Source organism: Salvelinus namaycush, chromosome 27 (assembly GCF_016432855.1).
Source record: "Salvelinus namaycush isolate Seneca chromosome 27, SaNama_1.0, whole genome shotgun sequence".
Taxonomy (NCBI): domain Eukaryota; kingdom Metazoa; phylum Chordata; class Actinopteri; order Salmoniformes; family Salmonidae; genus Salvelinus; species Salvelinus namaycush.
The window spans coordinates 34,511,577-34,537,771 of NC_052333.1; the positions used below are offsets into that span (position 1 = coordinate 34,511,577).

The 26,195-nt window shown below is 43.2% G+C and overlaps 1 protein-coding gene across 1 annotated transcript in view; it reads right to left on the minus strand.

Annotated features, from left to right (window-relative positions):
• Positions 1-26,189, minus strand: part of LOC120022447 (mediator of RNA polymerase II transcription subunit 30) — a 32,650-nt gene extending 6,461 nt beyond the window's left edge. Inside the window, exons 1-4 of the mRNA XM_038966350.1 lie at positions 26,095-26,189; positions 23,098-23,319; positions 21,598-21,756; positions 16,289-16,396 (exon numbers count right to left, since the gene is read on the minus strand). Coding sequence (XP_038822278.1) covers positions 16,289-16,396; positions 21,598-21,756; positions 23,098-23,250 — 420 coding nt within the window. The 5' untranslated portion in view covers positions 23,251-23,319; positions 26,095-26,189. The remainder of the gene's footprint in view (positions 1-16,288; positions 16,397-21,597; positions 21,757-23,097; positions 23,320-26,094) is intronic.
• Positions 26,190-26,195: the final 6 nt, after the last annotated feature.

The following is a 26,195-nucleotide window of genomic DNA, read 5'->3' on the forward strand; positions in this document are numbered from 1 at the left end:
GCATGGAGAGGCCGTCTGTAGTTATTATGCTCCCAACCTCTGGAATAGCCTGCCAGAGAACCTGAGGGGGGCTGAAACTGTGGACATATTTAAAAGATATTTTAAAACAACTTTTTAGCTTTGCTTTTGCTCAGGTTGCTTTTTAGTCATTCAGTTTTTGTCATTCTTTAGTTTTTTATCTTATGTTTGTTGTGTAGTAAATGTTTCAGCTTTTATTTTCATAGTTTTTTTTTTTAAAGCATATTGACTTGTATTCCATGTCTGAAATGTGCTGTACAAATAAAGCTTGATTTGATATGGCCAGCCAACCGCTGAGGAGATCCTGCCTTTCTCTCTCAGGTGCTTTCATGGCACACCTGGGCAGAGGACAGAGAGGCAATTTTGCCCAGGCAGATGTTGGAGTGCTCCAGGGCATCGGCAATCCTCCTGTCACCATACCTCCTTTCCTATGTACGTTCTCTTTGTCCTTCCAAATTTTCTAAAAGACAGCACTATAGTTTCGGGCCACTTAGTGATAGAAGACGAGCAATTCAATATGATACCAATGACTCATTAATACCCCAGAAGTTTTATCTTGACAGCTTCAGTCATCTTCGCCTTTCTTAGTCTGACTTTAAAGGGTTCCTCTCAAGTCAAATCAGTGTGTTAAAATAGCAAAGATTAGACAAAGTGGTTATGCATATCTGAAGGGCGGTTAGATTTACAGGAGGAGACTTTGAACAGAATAACTTTGTCATTAGTCGCGCCTTTAAAGGAGAACAATTGGAAGTGAGAGAACTTTGATATCTGAGTGGTGATGGTTTATCATACAAAACACCCGAGTGTGAACTGAGTGAACGTTGAGGCAGAAGCGTTGGGGCTGGGCTCAATTTTTCTCTCTCTCACACTTTTCTCTCTCTCGCTCTCTCCGCTCCCTTCATCTGATTCTCTTCAACCCTCATCTCAAAGTGAGATAAAAAGGAGCCGTCCTTAATAATGGGGCGAGAGGCGGAATTTTAGATCAAAACCTCTTATTATTAAAATTCCGTTTCATTCAAATATTTCTCTCTTGGCTGAGTGACGACGTGCTAAGAGCAAACCCTATCACATTTGGAGGGAACATCTCAGCCACCCTCACACTGTAATTTCTATTATTTTCAAACAGTCTGGTATAGTCCTGAAAGTACAAACAGCAGATAGTCTATTATCTTACATAATTGACATTTCTGTGTTAATTGATTATTTTGCCCCATTAGAAACATTCAGGGTTTTGATAAATTAGACCAAACAAAACTAATCTTGTTATGATATCAATAGACGAGAGATTCCTCCTTTTTGACATTTCATCAACAATCCTTTCCGGAGCCCGGTCGCTTTTTTTATTGAGCGGATTTCGACGATAACTGGCGAACGGCTTCACCGTGATTTAAAGTTGCCAGCCAAAGTCGAGAATAGCAAGTCGTGCAAAAAAATGTGCCTTCACTCAGGATTCCGTTCGGCTTATCCGCCCTGTCGCTGCTTTCACTCCGGTGGATCTGGCTGGGAATTACAAGTGTAAGTGAGTGAGGCGAGGGGATTAGGCAGATTGAGAGGAGGAGAGAAAAGGAGAAGAGAGAGAACTCGTATTGCTGCGATAGCACTCTTCTCCATAATCTATCGGTGCCACCTCGCTGTCATTGGCAGCCGAGGAGGAGTCGGTTCTGAAACTTGTCTTCGTGAGAAGAGAATGGTCCGTCCATCATGAAGATAAAGATTTGGAGTGTCATGACTGAGTGGGACTTGTCCATTGTCCAAAAGACATTCAAATGCTCTCACTTCTCCAAACTCACAATCTTGAGTGCATTTGGAAAGTATTCAGACCCCTTGACTTTTTACACATTTTGTTACGTTACAGCCTTATTCTAAAATTTTATAAAATGTCTTTTCCCCCTCATGAATCTACACACAATAACATATAATGACAAAGCAAAAACAAGATTTTAGATTTTTTTCTCAAATAAAAATAAAATAAAAAAATCACATTTACATAAGTATTCTTTACACAGTAAGTACCCTTTACACAGTACTTTCTTGAAGCACCTTTGGCAGCAATTACAGCCTTGAGTATTCTTGGGTAAGACATTACAAGCTTGGCACACCTGTATTTGGGGAGTCTCACCTATTCTTCTCTGCAGATCCTCTCAAGCTCTATCAGGTTGAATGGGGAGCGTTGCTGCACAGCTATATTCAGGTCTCTCCAGAGATATTCGATCAGGTTCAAGTCTGGGCTCTGGCTGGGCCCCTCAAGGACATTCAGAGACTTGTTCCGAAGCCACTCTTGCGTTGTCTTGGCTGTGTGCTTAGGGTCATTGTCCTGTTGGAAGGTGAACCTTCGCCCCAGTCTGAGGTGCTGCTCTGGAGCAAGGATCTCTCTGTACGTTGCTCCATTCATCTTTCCCTCGATCCCGACTAGTCATCCAGTCCCTTCCGCTGAAAAACATCCCCACAGCATGATGCTGTCACCACCATGCTTCACCATAGGGATGGTGCATTCAGGCTAAAAGAGTTCAATCTTGGTTTCATCAGACCAGAGAATCTTGTTTCTCATGGTCTGAGTTATTTAAGTGCCTTTTGGCAAACTCCAGGCGGGCTGTCATGTTACTGAAGAGTGGCTTCCGTATGGCCACTCCACCATAAAGGCCTGATCGGTGGAGAGCTGCAGAGATGGTTGTCCTTCTGGAAGGTTCTCCCATCTCCACAGAGGAACTCTGGAGCTCTGTCAGAGTGACCATCGGGTTCTTGGTCACCTCTGTGACCAAGGCCCTTGTTCCCGATTGCTCAGTTTGGCCGGGCGGCCAGCTCTAGAAAGAGTCTTGGTGATTCCAAACTTCTTCCATTTAAGAATGATGGAGGCCACTGTGTTCTTGGGGACCTTCAATGCTGCAGACATTTTTTTGGTACCCTTCCCCAGATATGTGCCTCGACACAATCCTGTTTCGGAGCTCTACAGACAATTCCTTCGACTTCATGGCTTGGTTTTTACTCTGGCATGCACTGTCAACTGTTGGACCTTATATAGACAGGTGTGTGCCTTTCCAAATCATGTTCAATCAATTGAATTTACCACAGGTGGACTCCAATCAAGTTGTAGAAATATCTCAAGGATGATCAATGAAAACAGGATGCACCTGAGCTCAATTTCAAGTCTCATAGCAAAGGGTCTGAATACTTACGTACATAAGGTATTTGTTTTATTTTTTATAAAATTTGCAAACATTTAAAAAAAAAACAGTTTTTGCTTTGTCATTGTGGGGTATTTTGTGTAGATTGATGGTCTGAATACGTCCCGAATGCACTGTATTTGGTGTTCTGTTATGGTGGGCATGCCATCGTCAAGAGAGGGGTTGGTCAAGAAAAGGCAATCTCTCAATGGCATGCATCATGTAGCATATCTGTATACTATGTTATATGACGAGTGCAGACTATCTAGTGCCACCATAGTGGCTGGTGGATTTTTTTGTAGAAGTCTATTGCTCGGGTTGGGCACCGGGCAAGTTCCCTCCTCAGTAAGCACAGTGCAAACTGAACTGAGGTGGTAAGCCAGCACTGCGACCTGCTTGAGGAGCCTTCTGATGCTAAGTGGGCTTTGCAGTTGACAGCGGCCTTTGGGGAGCTCGGCGAAGCAACCTTAATTTGTCTGACATTGCTTTAATAGCCTTAATTGACTTTATAAACTTTATGGCTTTTTTTAAGGGAGAGTTTAACTGCCCAACTAGTTGACATGGGCCTCCCAGGAGAACAAAGGCCCAACGTTTGGTGAGGGAGATAAAGCCTTCCACCGCTCACTGGCAGAAATACAATAGACATGTTGTCATCCTCTGCATACACCCGCCTTTCAATATGTCCTCAGCACTGAGCTGGAAAGCTTGCAGTGCAGCCAACTGTTGCAGAACAGTTCCCATTGATTCCGCTGCTTTTACAAGTAGCAGTGCTCCTGGTGCTTTTTTTCCCATCTTCTCCCTGCCCAGCCCTCTTCAGCACTTGACTTGCTGCCAGGTAGCGACGTTGATTGGGCTCTGCTTTGGGATTTTGTTCACAGTGATTATATATAAAGGGGCACAGAGGCTAAACTGCCATTTCACACCCTCTCTTTAAAACCAATGGTTGGGCCAAACAATGAGTACACAAAACATTAAGAACTCTTTCCATGACAGACTGATCAGGTGAATCCAGGTGAAAGCTATGATCCGTTATTGATGTCACTTGTTAAATCAGATGAAGGTGAGGAGACAGGTTAAATAAGGATTTTTAGGCCTTGAGGCAATTGAGACATGGATTGTGTATGTGTGCCATTCAGAGGGTGAATGGGCAATACAGAATATTTAAGTGCCTTTGAACGAGGTGACAGGCACACCGGTTTGTGTCAAGAACTGCTGAGTTTTTCACGCTCAACAGTTTCCTGTGTGTATCAAGAATGGTCCACCACCCAAAGGACATCCAGTGAACTTGACACAACTGTGGGAAGCATTGGAGTCAACATGATCGCTTTAGACACCTTGTGTCTATCCCCCGAAAAATGTAGGTTGTTCTAAGGGAAAAGGAGGGGAGGTGCAACTCAATATTAGGAAGGTGTTCAATGTATTCAATATTCATTGTAGAACCGTTTTGTGCTGGATAACATGTGCACCACATAACAGAGGTGAGTAGGCCTATTTTGTCTGACCTAAGCACTTGGACTATGGATGCGTCCTTTGGCAAACACTAAACATTAGCTTTAACACCAGGGGATCCACTCTCGCATGTAAGTTGCTTTACAGTCAAGGAGGCACAAGTTTTCAGTACAGTAAATGTGTAATCCCAGAGTTGAAAAGTTCATCCCATCTTGAAAGCAGCGTTTAGGATTTAAAGCTAGAGTGTGCTGATGAAGGTAGAGTGTTGGCTTTGCACTGGGGGCGTGGTGACATGGGAATTGATAAGCAAGAATTAAATTAGAAGCACAAAAAGAAACCTGTCCTGTTGCAATTGGGGTCTTTGAGAGGATTAGCTTGTATGTAGGGTTCAGAGGGCGCAATTGGTTGGAGAATTGTGCTAGGAAACTAGGCGTAACCCCAAAGTTGTGGGCTCACAACAAGTCCCTTGAAATAAAAGCTTCTGCACAGTGACCAGGCAGTTTAGAAAGTATACTGAACAAAATTAAACACAACATTCAACAATTTCAACGATTTTACTAAATGACAGTTTATGTAAGGAAATCAGTCAATTGAAATAAACTCATTAGACACTAATCTATGGATTTCACATGACTGTCCACGAGGATCCAAATAGATCAGGTTTGCAATGAATAACTTCAATCAGACCCCCTCTCACCCGCAGAGGGGGGAGGAAAGAACTTGTGAGGATTAATAACTCATGTCCTGTTATAAATCAAGGGGAGAAGATTCAGGTCTCCCTCCCCAAGATTCCCCAAAAGGAATGTTCTTTGTTGCAAATAGACTTTTCCCGCCGAAACTCTTAACACGTTCAAAAGCAAATACTGGAACAATATTTCTAATATTGACCGTGGGGAATGACCAGAGGCGATCTATAAAACACTAATATCATTTTGTTTCTGATGTTATTATGTCAATAAAAACGTTATAAAGGAATTACTGTAACTTGGAAAGTATACCCACTACATGTATGAAGTGTCCATACTATGTGTTGTGAATGCAATTTGAAAAATGATGAGTGTTTCTGATAAGTGAGGGATGTAATTTGAGGAGCTATAAAAGATAATTGTTTTACATAACTTTGCACCGTGAGTAGTCACCGCCCCGAAGTGAGGTCAGAGAGCGTGTCAGCCTGACGGAACCGCCCCTTTCGAACAAACTGAATAAATGATGGGTTAAGAAATGAACGTATCAGACTAGAAAGAAGTGAAGCTGCAGCTGCACGTTTAAAGTGGTTTGAACTTTGAATCTCAACACGAGGTAGAGATGAGAAACTCACCTCCCGGACAATCACTGGTATGGCTGATTAGCTGTCCTAAGTAAAGTATCTTCGAAAGCTAATTTATTAAGTAGGACCATCCTGTTACTCTACTCAAACCATCAAAACAGCTGGCTAGCCTATCTTCAAAGAAGCATCTTCAAGAGTGAATGGAAGGAAAGTCACCTGTGTAGTTCTGTTCAGGACTACACGACAAGTCACCAGATACGGGACAACTACAGAGAAGGACAACCGTAGAAGACTTCTCGGAACCATTTCGGACAATCAGAGCCTTACAAGCGTGCAGCGAAAAATTTCTGAATGTACCAATATTAAGTGTCTCTGTCCCTCTCTCTCCCTCTCTGTCTCTTATTTAATAAGCAGCCATGTTGTTGTCATTCCGCTAGGGACCTGTTTTCAGCATATTAAGTCCCCAGTCAATAACAAATGCTAGTGTGTATGTTTATCCTGTGTTCCAATTTAATTAGCTAGTTAATAAATAAGTAAACCAATTTGTGTAGTACTGAATCATAAGTAAGGCTGGGTTTTTTGCAGATGCAAGGTTACGACAGTTCAGAATGATGATATGATACGAGGTTCTGATTAATAAGTTGACTGTTTATGGATGTGATAGGTAAAGACCTTTAATTTAATTCGGGAGATGGTAACTCTTTAAAGAACCTCTCTCGTGGTGCCCCAGATCCTAATGAGTTAATTGTTACATGATTCATTGAATTGGGTAATAATTAAACATAGTTAGGTAATTAGATAAATAAACATTCAGATTAATGTTTAAGTCAAGTCATGACAGTGGGAACCACTGGGGAGCCAGGTTCAGCCAATCAGAATTAGTTTTCAACACAAAAGGGCTTTATTACAGACAGAAAGACTCAGTTTCATCAGCTGTCCAGGTAGCTGGTCTCAGACGATCCCGCAGGTGAAGAAGCCAGATGTGGAGGACCTGGGCTAGCGTGGTTACACGTGGTCTGTGATTGTGAGGCCAGTTGGACGTACTGCCAAATTCTCTAAAATGACGTTTGAGGCGGCTTATGGTAGAGAAATTAACAAATTCTCTGCCAACAGCTCTGGTGGACATTCCGGCTGTCAGCATGCCAATTGCACGCTCCCTCAAAACTTGAGACATCTATGACATTGTGTTGTGTGACAAAACTGCACATTTTAGAGTGGCCTTTTATTGTCCCCAGTACAAGGTGCACCTGTTTAATGATCATGCTGTTTAATCAACTTCTTGATATGCCACACCCGTCAGGTGGATGAATTATCTTGACAAATGAGAAATTCTCACTAACACGGATGTAAACAAATTGTGTGCAAAATTTAAGAGAAATAAGCTTTTTGTGCATATGGAACATTTCTGGGATCTTTTATTTCAGGTCATGAAACATGGGACCAGCACTTTACATTTTGCGTTCATATTTTTGTTCAGTATAGATAAAAGGGACAGTGGAGACATGAGGAAGCAGACGAGGTGAGGGAAGGGAAGACTTGTGATGATGCCTTCAAATCAAATCAAATAAGGATTATCATCCAATCTCATGGGAGTTTGATAAACCCAATAACTGAATAGTTTTCCCTATAATCTTTTCAGATGATATTGGGAGAAGAGCAGAGAGAGTTCATAGGTTTCAGAACTCAGTGGGGACACAATATGCTTAAAGGAGATACATTTGCCCATCTGGAGTAACTCTCTTACGGCAGAGTCGGAGTAGCAAAATAAGATATATCTGCACAGTTTTCTTTGTGCTAACGTTACGGACCATCAATATTTGTCTGAGCCTGGTGCCATACAGTCAAAGAGTGTGAATGAATAGGACAGTGTGTCGGACAATGAGTTTGGATTGCAAGGAGTGAGATGTAGTCCATACTGGAAAGGTATCTTGAAGGGTGAGCAGGTAGTGGAGGGTTAACTTGGAGAGAGTGGGTGGGAGGGTGAGAGAGCTTGTAAAGAGAAAGGGTAAGGTGTTTTGGAGAGGTAACTTGGAGAGAGAGGGTGTTGGGTGTAGTGGAGGGGCAGCTTGGAGAGTGAGGGTGTGAGGATGGTTAATTTGGAGAGTGAGTGTATAGGGTGTAATGGTGGAGGGGTAGTTTAGAGAGAAAGGGTGCAATAGAGAAGGTTAGCTTGGAGAACTCGGGTGTAGTGTGAGGTATAGGGGGCTTTAGACTGCATTTGCTCGGTAATGCCTCCCTCTCTATCTCAGGGCCAACGAGCCGGGCTCTTTCATCTCTGCCTCAGCTGTCAGGGGATTAGAGCATATGGGTCCAGCCCAGATCTCATATGCAACCGTGGAGAGAAAATGAGGCAGGCAGATATCTGGGAAGATGAAAGGCGGTGTAATTCCACTTTAAAGTCTCCACCGATTGGAGATGTTATTTTTGCTCTTTTTACACGAGGGGAGTAAGAACAAGGTTTGGTGTTTGGGGAGAGTGGCAAAGTGTCACTTGTTTTGTTGGCGCAGCTGATTCCAGTTGTCGGCCTGATTTACTCTTCACACCAATAGGGCTGTAAGCGGTCATGAAATTTTGTCAGCTGGTGATTGTCAAGCAAATAACTGCCGGTCTCACGGTAATTGACCGTTAATTAACATAAACACATTTAGCATCTCCTGGCTTCCACGCATAGCCTACAAGCCACTGATGCAGACCTTTGGAACATCTACATTTTATATAGTCTAATCAATCCATGTAATATAGCCTACACCATCACAATAAATCCAATATTTATTTTAGGACAGGTCTAAAGAAACATGATATGAAGAAAATGTGGTGTCTTTTAGAAGAACAGAATAGCATACTCCGAGTTATCTTTATGTTAGCCCTGATCATAGTCCTGATCTGGCTATGCCATATGGCTGTGGGCTACACTAGTTCATTTAGCAGAAAATATTTGCTAATTTGCACAATCTGCACACACGTCATCAGTCTCTGATTCACAATTTGACAAGCACTTGATAATGACTCGAATTTCCCAGCGGCATTTGTGTGGCCGTAATGCCCCCGAATAAAATCCATGCCTTTTGCGATCAGTGGCCGTTGTGCTGAATATAATCATTATAATTCCCCACTCTCATGGCTCTCTCAGATATCTTCATTCTTATTAGCCAATGCCCGTCACGTGATCGGGTCCTTCTCACAGCATCTCAGGTCCTTCTCACAGGCTACAAATAAAGAGACACATCGGGGACACAACTGCGCGCATCCTTATTGAATTCAGAGGCACATATTGGAAGAACTGTCCAAATTTACTTTTTGTCAGTCAACAAGATGAGTAGGCCTAACAAACAGCAAAAGCACTAGCCTATGTCGACTTATTCTACTGGTCAACTTGTCCTTCAGTGTGAGAAATAAATATTCCAAACATAGTCTGGGACAATTGTGGGATGCAATAGATTCCAAATTAATACAACCACTAGCATCAAAAAAACATTTTAAAAGCAAGTTAACAGATATTAGCTTTCAATGTTGATAAACTATTAGGCTATTTCTTCACAGCAATGTGCTCACGGCATTAGGCTATAAGCGCGAATGTTCCAAAATGCAATTAGTGGGAAAACACCATTATCAAAAGTGACTGCAAATGCAATTATGCATGTCATGCTTCGATTATAAAAGTGCATTTTTGTGGTGAAAATGATCTTCCCCAAACTTGAAACTCACACGCTGCTTATGTATGCCAGTTAGGCTCTACACCCCTTGTAAAGCGGATTAATGTGCTTCATTTTAAGAAGTTATTTGGCCACTGTATCACAGTAGTGATACAAACCTTATCAAAACATGTTGGCCTATGGGCTACATGGGTGTGCGACTATGATTTTTAAAAAGTCAACAACAAAAGGCATGCTCTCTTTCATGCCTTACTGGATTCACAAGTGATGATATATAATTTGTCACGTTCCTGACCTATTGTTCCTTTTTCTTTTATTTATTTAGTTGGTCAGGGCGTGAGTTGGGGTGGGTTGTCTATGTGTGTTTTTCTATGTTGGGGTTTTGTGTTCGGCCTGGTATGATTCTCAATCAGAGGCAGCTGTAGATCGTTTGTCCCTGATTGAGAATCATACTAAGGCAGCCGGGGTTTCACGTGTGTTTTGTGGGTGGTTGTATCTCGTGTCTGTATTCGTGCCACACGGGACTGTTTGTCGGTTCGTTTCGGTTTTGTCACGTTTGTTGTTTTGTATGTTTAAGTGTTCAGTATTTTGTTCATTAAAATAATCATGGACACAAACCACTCCGCATATTGGTCTGATCCTTCTCGCCTCTCCTCCTCGTCCGAGGAGGAGGATTACGACGATCGTTACATAATTCACAAGTGATGATATATAATTCACAAGTAATAGGCTAATATTGTCACCCATCAGACTATTCTTATTTAAATCTTGTCTTTAAATATTCTAAATAATATACAGTGCATTCGGAAAGTATTCAGACCCCTTGACTTTTTCCACATTTTGTTACGTTACAGCCTTATTCTAAAATGGATTAAAACATTTTTTTCCCTCATCAATCTACCCCATAATGACAAAAAACAGGTTTAGAAATTGTCAGAACCTTTACTCAGTACTTTGTTGAAGCACCTTTGGCAGCAATTACAGCCTTGAGTCTTGTGTATGACGCTACAAGCTTGGCACACCTGTATTTGGAGAGTTTCTCCCATTCTTCTCAGCAGATCCTCTCAAGCTCTGTCAGGTTGGATTGGGAGCGTCGCTGCATAGCTATTTTCAGGTCTCTCCAAAGATGTTTGATCGGGTTCAAGTCCGGACTCTGGCTGGTTCACTAATGGACATTCAAAGACTTGTCCTGAAGCCACTCCTGCGTTGTCTTGGCTGTGTGCTTAGGGTCGTTGTCCTGTTGGAAAGTGAACCGTCACCCCAGTCTGAGGCCCTGAGCGCTCTGGAGCAGTTTTTCATCATCGAGGATCTCTTGATACTTGGCTACGTTCATCTTTCCCTCGAGCCTGACTAGTCTCCCTGTCCCTGCAAAAAAAAAAGGTACACAGCATGATGCTGCCACCACCATGCTTCATTGTTGGGATGGTGCCAGGTTTCCTCCAGACATGACGCATGGCATTCAGGCCAAAGAGTTCAATCTTGGTTTCATCAGACCAGAGAATCTTGTTTCTCAGTCCCTTAGGTGCTTGTTGGCAAACTCCAAGCAGGCTGTCATGTGCCTTTTACTGAGGAGTGCCTCATTGGTGGAGTGCTGCAGAGATGATTGTCCTTCTGGAAGGTTCTCCCATCTCCACAGAGGAACTCTGGAGCTCTGCCATCGGGTTCTTGGTCACCTCCCTGACCAAGACCCTTCTTTTGGTACCCTTCCCCAGATCTGTGCCTCGACTCAATCCTGTCTCGTAGCGCTACGGACAATTCCTTTGACCTCATGGCTTGGTTTTTGCTCTGGCATGCACTGTCAACTGTGGGACCTTATATAGACAGGTGTGTGCCTTTCCAAATCATGTCCAATCAATTGAATTTACCACAGGTGGACTCAAATCAAGTTGTAGAAACATCAAGGATGATCAATGGAAACAGGATGCACCTGAGCACAATTTTGAGTTTCATAGCAAAGGGTCTGAATACTTATGTAAATAAGATATTTCTGTTTAAAAAAATATATACATTTGCTAACATTTTTAAAAACCTGTTTTCGCTTTGTCATTATGGGGTACTGTGTGTAGATTGATGAGGGAAAACAATTTAAATGTAATCAATTTTAGAATAAGGCTGTAACATAACAAAATGTGGAAAAGGGGAAGGGGTCTGAATACTTTCTGTATGCACTGTATGTGTGAAATTTGTTTACATTTAGAATGGACCGCTATCATGCACACGTCTCAAAACGTGTGCAGGGGGAAAAAATATTGTAATCTATGCATTTAAAAATGGAGGACACTTTTCCTCTGGTTCATTTTCATGCCAGCCAGGTAGGCTATACTCCTGTTGTAAAGACAAGCAAAGTGCTTACTGTTTGGAAGGTTGATAAATAAATATAGTAGGTCTAGCCTCGAGAAAGCTGATGGAATCAACTTTTTAATTGAGACCATCAAAACTCTGTTTTCTCACGCAATTGCATAGCCTATAGAAACGTTGCGCAACATGGCTCTTATTAAGTGTTTAATTAGTGTTTGGGGGCTCCCGAGTGGCACAGTGGTCTAAGGCACTGCATCTCAGTGCTAGAGGCATCCCTACAGACCCTGGTTCGACCCTGGGCTGTATCACAACCAGCCGTGAGAGTCCCATAGGGTGGTGCACAATTGGCCCAGCGTCGTCCGGGTTAGGGTTTGGCCGGAGTAGGCCGTCATTGTAAATAAAAATGTGTTCTTAACTGACTTGCCTAGTTATATAAAAGGTTACAAACAAAAAAAAAGCTGTGAAAAGACTAGATAACTTGACTAAACGGTCACGTGGAATTTGACTGCGGTCATGACTCGTGACCACCGGTGTGGTGGTAATACAGTCACCGTAACAGCCCTACACACCAACATATCTCAAGTTCATGGGATCCATTTCTAAACAGGTGGGATTCACAGTGAACCCGTCAACCTGGTGGCGCCACCACGGTCACAATAGACATACTGCTGTACACCTAATCCTTCCTCTTTCAAGCCAGTAAGACTTTCAGCCTGCCTTGCTGTAGTTAACGAATCCATTTTGAGAATAAAATAAAAACATTTTGAGAATTTAAAAAAACTCTAGTCTAAATGGTTACATGTTCCTTAAACGGTTTAACAAAATAGAAAAAAAATCACTCGAAATACATTCTCATTCCAAAAACAGCCCCCTGATCTTCCAACAACACGAGTTGTGCTGCATTTCCCCTCTGACCTCCTGCTCACCAATTAAAAAGCTCCTGGCCAACACACTGGTCTAATGGGCTACATATGAGCCTGATAATAACATGGAGGTTTGTGCGCCTCCTGTGAACAGCCTGCTAATGCTGGAGTGTGTAAGCAGGGAGAAAGAGAGTCGGAGGGAGGGAGGGAGGGAGGGAGGGAGGGAGGGAGGGAGGGAGGGAGGGAGGGAGGGAGGGAGGGAGGGAGGGAGGGAGGGAGGGAGGGAGTTGAGAGAAAGAGGCAGAGGGGGAGAAAGAGAGGGAGTAGTTGAGGGAGGAAGAGAGAGAGAGCGCTCCATAAAGCCATCTGTATCCCTCTCTCCGAGTGAGTCTCATTATCATCTGGGTCTCTGTTTGTTTATCATCAGGCCTCCACAGACCCCGGCCTGCTCTTCAGATAACACTGCTAACCGGCCAATGTCACTGCAATTCATTATCCACGACTGCGCCGCCATTGGAGAGGCACCCCCCCACACTTCCCCTATTTGAAATTACAAACTGCCTTTGCTTTTAATTTCTCACTTTTTCATTTGAATAAAGAGGACAGACGCGGTAATTAACAGGATATTAAAAAAGCAAGGGAGTGTGTGCGAGGGAGGGATTGAGGGGAGGGGGAGGCGAGAGAGGAGAGACGGAGAGAGAAAGAGAGGAGCTGTGGAGAATTAATAACAGGCCAGATCTCTCCAAGGCCTCCTTAATGGGCTATGACAGGAATTTATTCTCACTTAGGCTGGTATTAAATCAAACGCTGGCCGAGTGTTGATGGCAGGGCTGCAACGGAGAAGCACTCGGGATGGTCCCAGGTCCCCTCCCGTATCACGGGGACTGACTGTGACACTCCCGAAGGAGCTGGTCATCAGTTAGGACCCAAGAGGGTAAGAAGAGAAGGATGGAGGAAAGGAAGGAGGGTGAAGTAGGGAAGAGAAAAAGTGATGGGGAGATGACAATGCAGAAGCTTCATATCCCAGATGGAATGATTATCAAATACACTTGAGAGCCCAGTGAATCATCATCATCCGTTCTTCAGAAAACACAGTCAGTCAGGTGTCCTTCTTGGACGTAAAAGGCGACAGACGGGACGAAAATGCTTGTCCGCAAAACATCTTCGGAATTTCAATTGGATAAAAGGGAATCAGGTGATCGGTTTGTCATATTCATTGTTTCCTCCCATTAATTGGTGTGTGACCACTAATGCGAGGCATTCATTAAGGCTCTAATTTGGGGTCACTTGGGCGCTTCAGAGTTTGTGTTTCTCGTTAGAGCAGAGGAGAAAGTGAGGAAAGGGGAATTGATATGCACAATCGGTCTGCAGCAAAAAGGTCTGCAGCTCAGAGCAATCTCAGACCATTAGGTGGCAATAAATTATGGCTGATGCATCTTAAACATTTATGCAAACACCATACTCGCTCATACAGAGGTTACATGCTCAAATGAACTCACACACATATTTCACTCATACTTACACCAAAGCACACACTATCGGCCGCATGCACACCATCTCTCTCTCCCTTCTTCTCTCCCTCCCTCGACAGATTGCATCACCATCAGTCAACGCGCCTCCGACAAACAGCAATTACCCAAATCGACAGATTACGAGAACAGGCTATCACTCACACACAGGGTGGCCCATAAAGCAGCAAGACATTACTATGGAGGAGTCATTTATCTTGGAGCTCCTCCAGTGTACCGCCTTTAACCTAGCATACTCTACTCTTTACCTATCTTTCCTGCTGGGTTGGAGCAAAAGACAAACAACAGGGCTAGCCTGGTCCTACATCTGTTTGGCCATACGAATTGTCAAGACAGCATAAACAGATCTGCGACCAGGCTATAGTTGTTTGCCTTCACATCTGTTTGTTCTTTGGGGATATTACTGTATACCGGTGTCAATTACCCTTTTGTTTTACTTTCCCTTCTGGGGACATATCTATCAATTCAGTTCTACATCAAAATCTATTTTCTTCTTATAATCTTATTTCTCAATCTTATATTGTGTTTGTCATTGATTTACAGTGCAGTATATGTCATTTTATTTGTCTTCCAGAGGAATTCCATCAGTCTTTGCTCTCTTTTGGAAGCCAGTATCGTTCCAACTGTCTACATATCTATCTATCTGTCTGTTGTAGACTTCCATCTATCGGTCTTCTCTCTTTCCTTCAAGTGTCTCTCTCTTCTTTCTCTCTCTCTCTTCTACTGGAGAATCCTCTCTGGCTCGATATGGAGAGCTTCCCTCTGACATCTTCCCTTTGTCTACATATCGGTTCATCCGGTCATCTGTCTTCTCGCTCTTTTTTTCTCTCTCTCAGTGTTCCCTCTTTTCCCTCCATCTCTCCTCTTCTGGAATGACTGGAATCCTGTGTCTCAATATGTCTTCACACTAAAATCTCCTTTATCCATCCGGTCCAGTAATCCATCCATTTTTTCTCTTTCTCTGTAGCCTCCCTTCTCCCTCTTTTCTCTCTCGGCCTGTGGAATCTGGTATTTGGTTCTATATGTGGCATGTCTTCACACTAAAATCTTCCCATTTATCCCATCCGGTTACATGTTAATCCCCCCCCCATCTTTTTCCCTTCTGGAATCTGGGCTATCTGGCTCGGTTCGCTGCAGCAGATGCAGCCGGGCCTCCTAAACATCTGCTTTCCGCATTCTGCCACATCACTCCTCTCCTGATGAGGTAACCTCTTTAACTCCCCAAAACGTCTTCTCCTCGTCGTAGCTTTAAGATGCAGCTGGGTATTTGGGCTCCAAGTGGAGCAGTGTGGAGTGGAGGGGATGGCTGCTGCAGACATGCAATCGAACAACACGGGTCAGATAGAATGCTGCTATTGATGCTTATGGAAGGTTTGTGTGCACGCAGCGGATACACCATTTGTTTGGCATCCGCCTGGAGCTGAGTCAAGCTCAGTGTTCACCCCATGTTTTACTGTAGTGGTTTACCTTTAAGAGCAGTGAGGGAGATAGAGCTCTTAAAGGTAAACAATACTCATCTGTGACTTCTGTGAACTCCATTATGATTCAGCACACTTAGACAGGCAAGCATGCACACACACACACACACACACACACACACACACACACACACACACACACACACACACACACACACACACACACACACACACACACACACACACACACACACACACACACACACACACACACACACACACACACACACACACAATGTCCAGGGGCTAATAAAAGCTGCAACACTGCCAAATAATGCATGTTGTGTTTTTACCAAAAACGTTTTTCAACAGTCATAGACAGGCTATTAATACTTTAAGTAAGATACAGTACACAAGAGTACTGGGAGTACCGTGTACAATATGTAGCGTATGTCTTCACAATATATTTAGTCATACATCTTTTTTTCTCTTTGTAGCATCTGTTCTCTCTCTCTTTTGGCCTCTCTCCTCCTGGACTCACCATTGGGGTTACTTTTTATATAGAGGGCTGTGCTCTCTAAAGCCCAGCGTACTGTACATGTATATCTATAAGGCCCCAGTGGGCAGCTCACCTTGTTAACCTCCAGGATTTCTCTCCTCTCCTCTGTTGCCGGGCGGGCCTGGCTGGCCAAGCGTTCATCGTGTTTGGAGCTGTCGTCCTCCACGTAGGGGATGAGTTGCTGTGTGGGGGAGAGGTGGTAAAATGATAAGTAGTTTGGTGCTTTGGTTTTCAATAGGAAAATACATATGACTCCCTTGTAAAAGAGATGACCATTTCAATGGGAGTCGCCTGGTTAAATAAAGATACATAGAAAAAAAGAAAAAAAAACATTAATTGGCTTATGTCTCTCATCAAACAAAGAAATAAAAACGTGACAAATATAGACTCACTAGCCCCTTCTCTAAAGTCTCCATACTCTATGTATAGGTGTATGAAATGCTGTAAAGAAACAGTCGTTATCATACCGATACATAGTAGTTAATCATAACAGCGCTGTAGCTCAACACTTGGAAGCGAACACATTAACGCCAGCGTTTCCCAAACTCGGTCCTCGGGACCCCAAGGGGTGCACGTTTTAGGTTTTTTGCCCTAACACCACACAGCTGATTCAAATGATCAAAGCTTGATGATTCGTTGATTATTTGAATCAGCTGTGTCGTGCTTGGGCAAAAAAAACTAAAAGTACACCCCTGGTGGTCTAGAGGACAGAGTTTGGGAAACCCTGCATTAGGCAATGTTAAAACCTAAGAATATATAGTCCACCAAGTCCTCCATTACAATAAGTCTATCTATACTGCTTGCGTGAGCACAAACTCTCCCTACTAAGCTTGTATAAAAGAGATTTCTATGTCATTCCCTCCCCTGTTATACTGAATTAGAACTGCCTTCATGAGCAGAAAATAGGGATTTTGTATAGATCACAAAAACACTTCTAATCTAATCTACAAACAGTTCCATACCACCACCACCAATTCAGAATCAGGACTTCTCCACAGTCCATACCCAAGTGCTTATTTCCTTTTTAAGCGCTCTCTGTGCTTGACGTTGTCTGGCTGACACTACACCGACTGCTCTGCTTTAAATCACACTGACATCTGCTGGTCTGCAGGATAATAAGCAGCGCTGTATGGAACACATCGTTCTCTACTGCACTGCATCCAGACCAACGGGCTTATCTTAAATGGTACCATTATACTAGCGTTAACACTGTCGTCTCTACTGGGTTCCTATTATCATACATGGCAGCGTGAGGTGAGATTGCTTAAACGGTTAGGTAGGAACGAGGTAATGATTTGAGAAAAGAAACAACATTAACGGCCACAGCATCCTTCTCATAACTCGCAAATAAATAAATGCATAACGATTAGGTACAAGAGCCAACCAAAAGCCTTAGCAGGCGTGAAAACACAGTGAAGTCCAACACAACTCTGAGGCTGAGTGCTATTCAACATTCTAAATAACCTAGTAGTTGATCACATTTCATTGCAGTCAATGACCTGAGGTTTAGCAACTGGCAGAGGCCAGTGTGGACAAGGATTAAAGCAGGCTGTGACCAAAGCATTACTGCAGGGCTGGATAGGGCCAGGCCAGAAGACAGACAGAGAGAGAATCACATGAGAAAAACAAGAGACAGCTCTGGCAGTTTTCTCTCGTCAGTCAGAGAGACCGATGCCAAACCCTAAGCTGTCTGACTTGTATTGGAGAGAAGACAGAAGACGTGCTGGATATTATATTAGGCCAACTGTGATTGTTAGGGGCGGGAAAAAAAAATCTACTTCTATAATTCCAGCTATGAGCCAAATGCATGTTGAATTTAAAGGTAAGAGCTGTTATTGGCAGTCGGAAGGGGGGGAAATGTGCGGGGTAGAAAGAGAGGGCGAGAGAGAAAGAGTGTGTGTTTGTGTGTGTGTCTCCGTGACTGTGGGTGTGAGTCATAACCCCAGTCTCTGGGAAAAAACTGAAAATCGCTTATGTGGGAAGCCTTCCCCAGTTGTCCATTACCAGGCCTGCTGGTAAATAGGAACGCGATGAGGTCACGCTGGCTTAGTCATTGATTCCACTTCCTGTTTGGGGAAAGCCCGGTCAGCGGCCAGCCAATAGCATGATTGTCAGGACTGCGGCCGGCAGGCTTGTCAGCCACTTGAGTTTCAGGGGATGATAAATGGCGGCGTTCAGCAGGCCAAAATCAACTCCCTCCAGACAGCATGTTGCAGTGAAGTATTGGTTGATCAGCACAGTAAGTAGTTTGCACAACCTCTGGGGGGATAGGTAAACATTTTAAATGAAGTGGTACAACTGTGGAGTGTAATGGACAGTGAGGTTTACATATGACCAGAATTACAAATAAAAGTGTAACTTTTCCCCCCTGAGAGAGAAATACAGCAAGCCAGTATGCCATATGGGCAATTCTACAGTAACTGAATTATACTGAGACTTTCAATGCCAAACAAAAAACATTAATTTCAAAGTTTAAAAAACTATAGCTCTCTATGCACAACGAATATACAGTACATTTACTGAAAAAACTGTGAAGATGCAAAGTTTGGTAACAGAATTACAGTAAAATCTCCCTCAGTTTCATTCTCTTAAAAAACGTTGTATCTGCACAGTTCTTCCTGTAAATGTGTGTTTGTAAAATGTTCAGTAGGAATTGTTAAAAAAAGTCATTGTGCATAGAGTTGCACGGTTTGTTAAACTTTGAAATCTATGGTTTTTGTTTGGTATACATTTTAGTGAAAAATCTGAGTCTCAGCGTAATTCCGTCACCATGGCCCATACATAAAACAAATATAATGTACTGTATACAGTACCAGTCAAAAGTTTGGACACACCTACTCATTCAAGGGTTTTTCTTTTTTTTTACTATTTTCTACATTGTAGAATAATAGTGAAGACATCAAAACTATGAAATAACACATATGGAATCATGTAGTAACCAATAAAGTGTTAAACAAATCAAAATATATTTAACATTTGAGATTCTTCAAAGTAGCCACCCTTTGCCTTGATGACAGCTTTACACACTCTTGGCAATCTCTCAGCCAGCTTGATGAGGTAGTCACCTGGAATGCATTTCAATTAACAGGGTGCCCTGTTAAAAGTTAATTTGTGGAATTGCTTTCCTTTTCAAATCAAATGAAATTGTATTTGTCACATGCGCCGAATACAACAGGTGTAGATGTTACAGTGAATACTTACTTACAAGCCCTTAACCAACAATGCAGTTAAGAAAAAATAAGTTTTTTATTTTTTATTTTTTTAAATAACAAATAATTAGAGAGCAGCAGTAAAATAACACTAACGAGGCTAGTACCAGGGGTACCGGTACAGAGTCAATGTGCGTGGGCACAGGTTAGGTAGGGGTAAAGTGACTATGCATAGATAATAAACATAGAGTAGCAGCAGTGTAAAAGAGGTTGGGGGGACAATGCAAATAGTCTGGGTAGCCATTTGATTAGCTGTTCAGGAGTCTTATGGCTTGGGGGTAGAAGCTGTTGAGAAGCCTTTTGGACCTAGACTTGGCGCTCCGGTACCGTGCTGTAGCAGAGAGAACAGTCTATGACTAGGGTGGCTGGAGTCTTTGACAATTTTTTGGGCCTTCCTCTGACACCACCTGGTATAGAGGTCCTGGATGGCAGGAAGCTTGGCCCCAGTGATGTACTGGGCCGTACACACTCTGTAGTGCCTTGCACTAAGGCCGAGCAGTTGCCATACCAGGCAGTGATTCAACCAGTTAGGATGCTCTCGATGGTGCAGCTGTGGAACTTTCTGAGGATCTGAGGACCCATACCAAATCTTTTCAGTCTCCTGAGAGGGATTAGGCTGTGTCATGCCCTCTTCACAACTATCTTGGTGTGTTTGGACCATGATAGTTTGTTGGTGATGGAACTTTAAGCTCTCAACCTGCTCCACTACAGCCCCGTCGATGAGAATGGGGGCGTGCTCGGTCCTCCTTTTCCTGTAGTTCACAATCATCTCCTTTGTCTTGATCACGTTGAGGGAGAGGTTATTATCCTGGCACCACACGGCCAGGTCTCTGACCTCCTCCCTATAGGCTGTCTCATCATTGTCGGTGATCAGGCTGTTCCGCATGTCTGGTTCCCACGTGAAGCATGGAAGAGGAGATGGGATGGTGTGGGGGTGCTTTGCTGGTTACATTGTCAGTGATTTATTTAGAATTCAAGGCACACTTAACCAGCATGGCTACCACAGCATTCTGCAGCGATACGCCATCCCATCTGGTTTGCGCTTAGTGGGACTATCATTTGTTTTTCAACAACACAATGACCCAACACACCTCCAGGCTGTGTAAGGGCTATTTGACCAAGAAGGAGAGTGATGGAGCATCACTGCATCAGATGACCTGGCCTCCACAATCACCTGACCTCAACCCAATTGAGATGGTTTGGGATGAGTTGGACCGCAGAGTGAACGAAAAGCAGCCAACAAGTGCTCAGCATATGTGGGAACTCCTTCAAGACTGTTGGAAAAGCATTCCTCATGAAGCTGATTGAGAGAATTCCAAAGGGTGGCTACTTTGAAGAATCTAAATCTAAAATATATTTAGACTTGTTTAAGACTTTTTTGGTTACTACACGATTCCATGTGTTATTTCAGTTTTGATGTCTTCACTATTAGTCTACAATGTAGGAAATAATAAAGAATAAAGAAAAACCCTCAAATAGGTGTGTCCAAACTTTTGACTGGTACTGTATGTTTGAAAGCCTAATTAAACGTGTGCATGCAGTGTCAGTTCTATAACACTGGTTTACAATCAATTGTCTCCAAATCAATAGGAGAAAAGACTGCAACAATGAAACCACCAATAAAAGAGTGGAATCGCCCAGCATGAGGTCTAAAACAGTAGCCAACCGAGTAGCTCAGTAAAATAAAGTGGTGGGTATTTAGAAGTGGGTGTCCATAACAGCCACTAAGGAGGCCCTCAGGACAAACACAAAGCGGCCATTGAATTGAATGTGGAGCTGAGCCGAGGGTTGCGTCTCAAATGGAAACATATTCCCTGTAGAGTGCACTACTTGCCTGCACAAAAGTAGAGCACTATATAGGAAATAGGGTGTCCCGAGGTAGACCTGATAGAGTGGGAGAGATAAGAATCCCGCAGGCACCAGGGGTTCCTCTGAACTTTCTTCACAGCCACGGTGGATCCCCTCACTACATTCAGACATTTTGTATGAGGAAACTGTAATCCAATCTCTCTGGCAAGAACCGAAATGTCCATAAATCTGCATTAGTGGTTTGTGTAGGTTTGTACACCGAGCCAAAATGGCGTCAACTGTGGCAAAGTACACTATGTCCGATTCAAACTGGTTATATATTGATTGTGATACACAGAGTGGTCCTGGCACAGTGGCCACTCACCTCTGGGGGTACGGTGTCCAGACCGGTGCAGTTTTCGTTGCATTTGTCGTAGACGAGGCGCAGCTTGCGGAAGAGTACAGAGAGCATACGCAGGTGCTCCTGCAGTTTGCCCAGCCTGTCCTGGTGGGTGCTGGGGTGGTACGTCACTCCATTTGGCAGCTGGGGGAGATGACATAGAAGAGTATGTAACACACTTCTTTCCTAGTAATGTAATAACATTGTACTAATAGCTATGGGTCATTTCAGGGCCTCCTGTTAACTCGACTTGTACCTCCTTGACCAGTTACTCCTTGACTACTAATAACCAGCGTGTAATTTCTCAAATGTTTATGGTGGTAACTGAAGTGTAGAAGGGTTGTTAAATAACGACTGAATTATTGCAATGTAGACAAAAAAAACGGTTTTACATGTATTTATTTAAATGTGCTGTTACATGGCATTCCATTGAGAGGAGAAGTTTACATATAACTACATGATATGTGTATGACTTAGAACAGCTCCGGACTGTTTCACCTGAGCTTTACACTAACTAGCTTTAGGCACTTTTAACTGATAGTAAACATCCTGTACAGCCTGAAACTATTCCCTGCATGAGGGTAGGTAGGGTGTATACCTGTATACATGCCTACCACTCTGTAAACAGAGTGATCTTTCTTTCCCCACACAGAGTCTGTGATCTGTGAAACAAGTCACAACAGTGCTGTTTGTACATTCTGCGGCGAGGCAGCACGGCTTGCTTTACGGTCTTCTTTTGTCTTTCGCTGTTGTTGTTTTAATGAGCTGCAGAAGGATCTTCTCTGAGACACAGACAGACCGAGAAAGACAATATCTGACTGTGTCCCAAATGGCACCCTATTCCCTATATAGTGCACTACTTTTGACCAGAGTCCTAGTATGGGTCCTGGTCAAAAGTGGTGAACTACATAGGGAATAGGGTACCATTTGGCACACACACAACTTCTCCTGAACCCATCTTAAGGGCACAGTCTGATCTTTCCAACGTGTCAACAGAAGGTCCAGAAGAGGTATAAACAGATGGTGACTATCTAATGATCAAATAAAGGCCTTTTCACAACCAATTATATCATCCTCCTTGTTTAAAAACAAGCGTGAGACAGGATTGCACCATGGGACATGCCTTCCTTGGGCAAGAATAAAAGCAGTCTTAGTTGGCCCAGCTTTCTGCTCTCAGGCCCATATCCATCCATTCTCACCACAAAACAGAGGGACAATGGATGTGATATTGTGTTACTGTTATTAGATATAACTGTGAGGAAATGGATGACAATGAATCAATGTTGTGCTGTAACGCTGTCGGTCTGGGGTCAAATAAGGCTGAATCGTGTGAGAAGAGGAGCACATGCAAACAATGCTTTGCGTGTATTAAAGGTGGTTGACAGACGAGCACCATCCATAATAAAAGACAAGACTTCGAACTTTGTTCGGCCTTCATACCTCCATACCCGCCCCAACACAAAAAAAGTCACAAGAAACACTTACCTGCATGTTCCTCAACAGCTGGAAGATCTCCATGGTGCGTAAGACGATATCCTGCACCGTCTCCTGGCCGATGCGACAGAGCGACGCCGTGTTGACATCGCGGGCAGCCTGAGCCTGCTGCCCGGCGAACGCCACTATGGGAGGGGTGGTCATGGAGACAGCAGAGGACCTATAGGTGCAGCGAGGGGTCAGCCTATTCTACACTGGCACACCTTGGCATGCCTGGTTGTATGATATTGGAAGGATGGAAAAGGGAAGGGTTGGGGATAGAGGAAGATGGAGGAAGAGAAAGGGAGAGAAAGCAGGGGAGACAGGGAAAGAGAAACAGACTGGTTCATTTCTTGATGTTACATTCACAATAATATGTGTTGATGGTTTAATGAATGAATTAATACTTTATTTTCCCATAGGGAAATGTGAATGCCTGTATTGGCCAGCAGCATACCACCCTGCATCCCTCTGCTGGCTTTCCTCTGAGGCTAAGTAGGTTTGGTCCTGGATGGGAGACCAGACGCTGCTGGAAGTGGTGTTGGAAAATCAGTAGGAGGCACTCTTTCCTTTGGTCTAAAAAAATATCCCAATGCCCCAGGGCAGTGATTGGGGACATTGCCCTGTGTAGGGTGCTGTTGTCTTTCGAATGGGAAGTTAAACAGGTGTCCTGACTCTCTGTGGTCACTAAAGAGCCCATGGCAATTATCGTAAGAGTAGGGGTGTTAAGCCCGGTGTCCTGGCTAAATTCCCAATCTGGTCCTCATGCCATCATGGCCACCTAATCATCCCCGGCTTCCAATTGGCTCATTCATTCCCCCTCCTCTCCCTGTAACTATTGCCCAGGTCAATGCTGTAAATGAGAATGTGTTCTTAGTCAACTTACCAGGTAAAATAAGAGTTAAATAAATTGTTGCCAGACAAATGTCCTCATGGAACATTCATTTATTTTTACAAAATTAAAGTGGCTATATTTATTTTTATTTAACCTTTATTTAACTAGGCAAGTCAGTTAAGAACAAATTCTAATTTTACAATGAAGGCCTACCCCGGCCAAACCCTCCACTAACCCGGACGACGCTGGCCCAATTGTGCTCCGCCCTATTAGACTCCCGATCACAGCTGGTTGTGCTACAGCCCAGATACGCCTCTAGCACTGAGATGCAGTGCCTTAGACCGCTGCGCCACTCGGGAGCCTGTGTGTGCATACACACACACACACACAATATGGGCTCTGAGGAGGATCTCATCTTCTTTCTCAGATAGCTGCGAAACCTCTTCCAGGCTGAGACCTTTGGCTTTGTGTCTGCGAAAGCCTCGCAGCCTTCAGGCTTTGAGACAGTATCTTCAACGCTAACAAGGTTATCGCTCTGGGGGAGGCCACAGTTGCTGTCTGCTCCTTGTCTTTGTTACTCCCCATGGTGCTGGAGGTAGTCTGCGATACAGGAACTACTCCATGCAGGGCGACCGCCTCTTCGCACATGGGGAAAATAGCAAAGGGCCAGTAGTTTCCACTACCAGAGTAGGGATCAACCTCCTCTACCTCGTCCTTACCCCATGCAGACTTGGCTTGGGGTGGAAGAGGCCCATCACATTCCTAATTTTTTACTAGTGACCATAAGTCCATGGCCTAATAGTCTACAAGCTAAGGCTCTAGTGAACTGTAAATCTTGAGTATTAGATTAATAATAACTATCAAGGTGCAACTGAAGTTGAATGAACTTAAATCTCTATTTTTGATGTAAATGGCATGTCATAGAAGGGTCCCGACACCATTTTAGTGATTTCACTTGCTTTTGAGAAACTTACCCCAAACAATAAATCACTTCCTCATCCTCATTGTGTAGTATGGGGGCCCTGAAAAAAATTAACAGCGACTCCAAAAAGGCAAGGCTCTCAGTATAGTGATGCAGGTCTTTAGATGTTGTACACATGCAATGTTGTCATTCCAAACTTTATCCCCAACGTTATATTCCCTTTGTGCGACTCAAGACGTTTCCCCTATCACTATACTGACAGCTTTGCCGTTTCTAAAAGGACATGTTTTTGTGGGGGGTGGGGGGCATACTACACACAAGGAGGATGAGGAAGTGATTTGCTGTTAGGGGTTAAGTTTCGCGAAGACTGAACTGAAATCACAAGAAAAGGTGTCTGGACCCTTCTATAACATGCCAATTACATCAAAAATATCAATTTTATTGTAAAAATAATAATAAAAGGTCACCTTTAAACCTTGTTTCAGAACTTATTATACCCTGTCAATAGCGTGACGTCATATTTTTTTTCATCATAAACCAAAATGAATTATGATACAATGCATGAGTACCAAAACGGCATAGGCCAAATTTAATTACGCAATAATGCACGGGTAACAAACCAGCATAACACGAACTGTACAGTACTGGAAGGCACCGAACACTTACATCAGTATAACCTGCCAGTACAGTAATAGCCACATGTGAGCTTTATGCATTATATCTGCAACGTTGCACCCCAACTGATTATGCCACATTTAACGTAATAACGGGTTATTTAGCTAGATGGCTAGCCAACGTTGCTTGCTACTACAGTAAGTTAGCTAGCTAACATTGTTAATGCTAAATTGTAAATATTTCGCCTCTATGGCCTATTTATTGCCTACCTCCTTACTCTTCTACATTTGCACACACTGTACATCGATTTTTTTCTATTGTGTTATTGACTGTACGTGTGTTTATGTGTAACTATGTGTTGTTTGATTTTGTCGCACTGCTTTGCTTTATCTTGGCCAGGTCGCAGATGTAAATGAGAAATGGTTCTCAACTGGCCTACCTGATTAAATAAAGGTGAAATAAAAATACAAAAAAATTAAAATTAGCAAGCTAACGTTAGCTGTGTTAGCAAACGAGACGATAGTTTTCTTTCAAACTGTTTTAGTATGCATTTGTCCTCTTGCTATACAAAACAAAAAGTTAACCTTGGCGCTATTCATATTGTCCAAATGACTAAACACGCAAGACCTAAACTTACCTGTGTTGCTAGCTAGTATTAATTTATCTTATTTGTTGACATGTGTGTCAAGTCCTTTTTCTGCAGGAGCGCTTAACCGTCAAACATCGCGAGACCATACA